At 43.0% G+C, this 6,299-nt stretch overlaps 1 protein-coding gene across 10 annotated transcripts in view; it reads right to left on the bottom strand.

Moving 5' to 3' along the window:
* Aak1 (AP2 associated kinase 1) overlaps nucleotides 1-6,299 on the bottom strand; it is a 155,225-nt gene that overhangs the window by 38,923 nt on the left and 110,003 nt on the right. For all 10 annotated transcript variants that reach the window (XM_031382444.1, XM_031382445.1, XM_031382451.1 and 7 more), the window contains one exon: nucleotides 4,130-4,381. In XM_031382444.1, the coding sequence (XP_031238304.1) occupies nucleotides 4,130-4,381 (252 nt within the window). The remainder of the gene's footprint in view (nucleotides 1-4,129; nucleotides 4,382-6,299) is intronic.

The following is a 6,299-nucleotide window of genomic DNA, read 5'->3' as shown; positions in this document are numbered from 1 at the left end:
AAAAAAAAAAAAAAAAAAGAAGAAGAAGAAAAACCTTAATGATGTCTGAGTTAACTGAAGGACTCTTGAGAAGTGGTCCACAGAATAATAAACAAGTAGCGATATAGTCATGACCATGTAAGTGGTCCCTAGCATAAGCCACCTGTTATCAAGCTAAGTAATTTTAAAACCATTCAGAAAGACACCTAAGCCCTTTCCTTAGTTTTGACTATCTGGAAATAAAATGAGCAGATACTGAATCCCTTAGGGATTTAACTATCCCTTCTCTCCAATCCCTCCAGTCATGTGAGAGGTGCTTCTCTACACTGAAGCGCAGTTTCTATGTTGTGTTGCTGAAGCAGACAAAAAGAATTTAAGAAAGCAGGACATGATCTTTTTTTTTTTTTGGTTTTTCGAGACAGGGTTTCTCTGTATAGCCCTGGCTGTCCTGGAACTCACTCTGTAGACCAGGCTGGCCTAGAACTCAGAAATCCGCCTGCCTCTGCCTCCCAAGTGCTGGGATTAAAGGCGCGCGCCACCACCGCCCGGCAGGACATGATCTTAATAAGTCAGGATGCTTACAGCAGGGGAGACTGTCCTCCTGTTGTCCTCAAAAGTTGGGATGGTTTTTGAGGTACACAATCTACCCACCAACACTGTATGCCAACCACTCCACCAACAAGATGAATGGCAGCAGATCTATGAGGTTCTACAGTCAAGCAAACTGAGCCAGGAAGGGTAAGAGACCACTGGGAGCTGAGAGCTGCAACAGAAAGGCCATCTGAATGGCAGCATCCAAAGGGTCAGGCGTGGACTGGCTCGTCTCACTGCAAAGGGGACATCACAGCTACAGTGGACTCTGAAGAAGTAGCCACACTGTTCAGCGAACACTGTGACTACTCTTATCTGTCCTTCATGTGCAGCACACGTAACAGAACCTTTAGTAGGAAGATTCCTCCTCTGACAGACGAGCAAAGAACCCCTGAGCCACATCTCTAAGACAGCAAGAGCTGAACATCTCCCATCTGAAACCCTGAAATCCTTGAGGCTCCCAAAATGGACACTTTTGACCACTGACATGATACCACATGTGAAAAATGCATGTAGCAGGTTATAGCCAAAAGCAAAATATAATATACAATTATTTCACTGCACAAGTACCTAGGAAATAAATTAATTCTGTGCGCAGATTTGGATTTCACCCTCAAAATATCTCCTTAGGAATATAAGGATGTCAAACTCTAAGGGACTTTTGGTCCTATACATTTTGGACAAGGAACACTCAACCAGTTGTTCCTATAGCAACCCCTCAGGGCAGGTTATATGGACACTGAGAATCAGAGAGAAGTGGAAATGGACTCTACAGCATAAATTGCAGCATCCTCACTTAGGAGAGAGAGAGGGGATCTTCAGTCAATTGAGGCTGATGGCCAACCAAGTTCATAAGATCATGTGGATACAGAGCCTGAAATATTTCCTCCTCCATAGCCAGAATTAGAAAGGGGCAGGTGAGTCAAGAAATCATGGAGGTGACATATACCTTTAGTGTATGCTTAGGAGGCAGAGACAGGGAGATCTCTGTAAATTCAAAGGCAAACTGGTCTACATAGTCAGTTCCAGGCCAGCCTAGGCTACACAGTGAGATCCAGTCTCAAAATTAAGAAATTAAAATAAAAAATTTGAAAAGGGGTAGGAAGTAAGAGTACACCATAGGAGAAAGTAGAAAGATAAGAACCTCCTGTCTATTTTGTTAAAAGCTCTTTTTAAAAAATTATTTTTGTGTGTGCACACACATGTACATGTGTTTGTATGTTTGTATGTGCGTGCGTACGTGCCGTGTGTGTGTGTGTGTGTGTGTGTGTGTGTGTGTGTGTGTGTGTGTATCTGCATATGAGTGCGGGTGCCTAAGGAGACCAGAGGCATGGGATCCTTTTGGGGCTGAAGTTTTAGACACCTTCCCAACACAGGTACGGGGAACTGAAACTGGGGTTCTGCAGGAGCAGCAAGCTGTGTCAACAGTACCTTGTGGGTATGTTTTTGTATGCCTGTACAGGTCATCAAGAGAGGACAGTTTTCCTTGCCAAACCTGCTTCTTGTTTACTTGCTTATTTCTGTAGATGATCCCTACCATAAGTCAGCAAGATAGGGCAGGTCCAAGATGGACAGCTTTCTGGCTCCTGCTAAGCAGTTATCTTCCACCTAGTGTCCCTATACCCACCACACAGGGCACAGAGCTCAGTATCAGCTCATCCAGGACCTACAAGAAGGCTAAGGGTTCATCCCAAGACAGTAGACACTTTGCCTGGGAAAATCAGAGAAGAACCTCTTAAGAAGTATCTTCCATGGTGATGGAGCATCTCACCACCCTAGAGAAGCATTTGCTATTACCATCCCCAAACACAGCTAAGAGTTTCTGATCCTTGCCCCAGCTCCAGTACAGTCCTGTACATCCTGATCCTTGCCCCAGCTCCAGTCTGTCTTAGGTAGTGATTTTCTAGTTTAGATCCCAGGTTCTAATTCCACAATAAGGAGAGTGAAGTAAATATTTAAGGTTCCCTCTAGTTATTTCATATAATAGTTTTCAAAACTTTTTCCATTATCAAGAAGTTTATTTTAGGTCAAAAGTACAAATAATGTCTGCCTACCATATTCCTGTAGAAGGCTGAGTGGTTTCAGAAACGATCATGTAAATACACTAAGCACAACACTCAGGAGAGACTGAAAGAAGACAATCTACCTACAACATGGTTTCCTTTTGAAGGAGTACAGGCTTTCTGGCTCAGGATGAGCAGATTCTTTTTTTTTTTTTTTTTTTTTTTTTTTTTTTTTTTTGGTTTTTCGAGACAGGGTTTCTCTGTGTAGCCTTGGCTGTCCTGGAACTTACTCTGCCTCCCAAGTGCTGGGATTAAAGGCATTCACCACCACCGCCCAGTGAGCAGATTCATTTCTCCCCAGAAAGATTGTTTCCTATTTTTCTTCATTGGTTTAGTTGTTGGGCCTCCTTGAGAATGAGAATAGCTAGGTATATAAACACCATTGGCTAGGTATTCAAAATGTCTTTTGATGAGAACAGAAAAGTTTTTATTACTTTTATTCAGAAGACTGAGTACAGAAGACAGGTCACTTACTAAAGAACAGGCAAGAGTGCCTGAGGTTTGCAGAAACTAAGGAAACAATTGGGATAGGGATCTGCTGCCACATTCAGTCAGTATCTGAAAATAGACCCAATCTCTAAACTGACAAGATGACTCCAGTGTAGTTATCCTATGGTAAATGGTCCCAGGCAAGCAGGCATGTGAACATTACTGCATGGCAAATTCAAACCATGTGCTTAGAAAGGTCATTTAGGATGAAGAACAAACAAAATGGTATCAGAATTTCAGGGTAAAGGTGGGGCCACCTGTGGTGGTTTCAATGAGAATGGCCTCCATAAGCTCATATATTTGAATGCTTGGCCATTAGGAAGTGGTCCTATTTGAGAGAGATTAGGAAGTATGGCCTTGCTAGAGTAGGTGTGGCCTTGTTGGAGGAAGTATGTCACTGGGAGCAGGCTTTGAAGTTTCCAAAGCCCAAGCCAGGCCTAGGGCCTCTCTCTTCTTGCTACCCGCGGCTCTAGATACAGAACTCCCAGTTACCTCCCCAGCACCATGTCTGCTTGTGTGTCACCATGCCCTCTACCAAGGTCATAATGGGCTAAGCCTCTGAACTAAAGCCACCCCCAATTAAATAGCTTTCTTTTGTAAGAGCTGACATGGTCATGGTGTCTCTTTACAGCAATAGAACACTGACTAAGACGCTACCCGAACCTCCAGAGACTGGATGGGTACAACAAACCAAACAGGCCCCGAAGAAGGAACAGAAAACAGCTCTGCTCCCAAGTCCCTGGCTTATCAAGACAAGGAACCACTTTTTCTACCAAAGTAACTTCTGTGTAAAAAACAAGAAGGTTCCTTTTCATAAACAGTGTAAAAATATTTTTTCAATCTCTACTTTCTACAGAATACTTTACATTTGGAACTGTAAGAAAAAAATGAAACCCTCTAACCACTAGGGTAGGAGAGCAACTTTACCCTAGCTCAGAGCCCCTGCGGCTGCAGCTGCCCCTTTCCTTCCCCTTCCCAGTATCCTCCAGCATTCTTCTTAGTCTTACCCCAGGCTCCTGGGCAGCGGCTGCCTGTGGGGCTGTGGCTGGCTGTGCCTGAGGCTGTGGCACTACCACAGCTGTCTTCTGCTGCAGGGCAGCCTGCTGAGCCAACAGCTGTTGCTGCTGTTGTTGTTGCTGCTGCTGCTGTTGCTGCTGGTGGTAGAAGTTCTGCATCAGCTGTTGCTGAGAGCCTCCCTGGGACACCACAGGGAACTGAGCAGTGACTGGTTGCTGGGCTGCTGGATGTACTGCCTGAAACTGCACAGGAGAGCGGTAAGAAATGAGGAGGTGAACACAAGCCCATTGCAGAGCCACATTCACAAGTACTACTGTTTCAATAACTGTAAAGAAGATTTGAAGCCAAAGGGAAAGCCCAGCAAAAGCACAGTAGCTGGGTGAAGGAGTTCAGGACAGGACTCAAGGCATTAGGATTATACCAGCAATATTTGCACTGCAGCCCCTTCCAACTGCACCAGACTGTTTTCCAGGCATGGTCCCAGGGAAGCTACCATATTTAACTCAAGTGATCTGAGACCAGGAGTGAACATTAGTAAGTGAGGGATAAGTAATTCTCCCATGCAGAAGCAGCCAAGAATCAAATGCTCCCTGGCATGACTATAATGCCTCAGACATGAGGCTGAAAAGCAATCTGAACCTTTCCAAAGTTCAACAGATCTACCTCTATTACTCTGTGCTTTATGTGGGGTCTCACCACATTGCTAAGGTTTACTCCAAAAACCTGTGGACTCAAGCAACCCTGCTGGCTTAGCTTCCCAAGTGGCTAGGGCTTAAAATGCACCTTAGACCCATCTTCCTGGTATTTCTTTTATGTCTTTCTAATCCACACTGCAGAGAGGTACATGCTAGGTACACTAACAAAACTCAAAACAGGAATATGCTAATAAACAAAAATGAGGATAATGTCTTACAAAATTTGCAAAACTTACTGAGTTAGGATATGCCTGGATACCATGTGTCCACTAGGGCAAAATTAAAAGGTCAGAAAAAACAATATGTACAAATATCACTGCCTGCTTACAACAGCAATAACCCAGACCCACTCACAGGGGACTGAGAGGGCTGTGGTCTGTCCTTAAGGGTGGCAAAGGGACATTCTAGAGAAGAAAACAGCAATTAGGAGTATACCTTTGCAAGAATGAGAGGACATTTTGTAGATCTAACATAAAAACTAATCATTTTACACATTCATAAAACAAAACATCTAAAATGTAGAAAGCAAAATTAAAATGAAGTCAACAGTCTGTGTATCCAGCTGGCAGCTAAACTCCACAGAAAATAATGTGCTTAATATTTAAAGGTTGCCATCATGAGGGTGCATGCTTATAATCCCTAGACTCAGAAGACTGAGGCAGGATGACTACCAAGAGTTCAAGGTCAGCTGGAGCTGCTTTGATCCAAAGGCAGCAAGAAGAGAGAGACACTGAGATGGGCCTGGGCTTTTAAAATTTCAAAACCAACAACAAAAGGACCTTCAGATGATAGAAACAATAAAATTCAAGAAGTTAAACAAAAACCTTGTAATTACAAGTCTGAATTAGATATATAAGTCTGAACTCATGTATGTTTTCTAATAAAAGAAACACATTTCTAAGTATCTACTAAAAAGGCCTGGAAACAATTTATCAATACTATCCATTAGCAAGTAATTAGTTCAGGGACAACTGTGGTTTCTAAATATCATTCCCATTAAAAATGATCTGATCTTTAGAGAAATGGATGACTCTAAGTTAAGAGCAGAATGATCATGGATATTACTCTCAGGGGCAGAGAAATCATTGATCACGAGTTACATCCAAGGGGCCCAGAAGCCAATTTAGAGGGACTAAAATTAGGAAGAATCTGAATATGTTTAAAAATGGTGACATATACAAATCTATAAATTTATATAATACAATGCAAAACACTCACTACTACCTCTGAACGAACACTGGTGAACAAGGAAAAGACATGACATTTTTCTTATCCTTTTCTGTACAAACAGGACCTCAAGGTAACTACACGAAGATGATAAAAGCAACATCATACAGTCTGATAAGATGGCTCCGTGGGCAAAGGCATCTGCCGCTAAGCAGCCTGAGAACCTGGGTTTGATACCCAGGGCCCACTTGAAAGAGTATGATTTTGCCACCCAGAGTAGGTTTAAGAACTTGGGAAA

The sequence above is a fragment of the Mastomys coucha genome, unplaced genomic scaffold (genome assembly GCF_008632895.1).
Source record: "Mastomys coucha isolate ucsf_1 unplaced genomic scaffold, UCSF_Mcou_1 pScaffold20, whole genome shotgun sequence".
NCBI classification, from domain to species: Eukaryota; Metazoa; Chordata; class Mammalia; order Rodentia; family Muridae; genus Mastomys; species Mastomys coucha.
The sequence above is the reverse complement of the archived record's forward strand: the minus strand, read 5'-3'. Positions and strand labels throughout refer to the sequence as shown.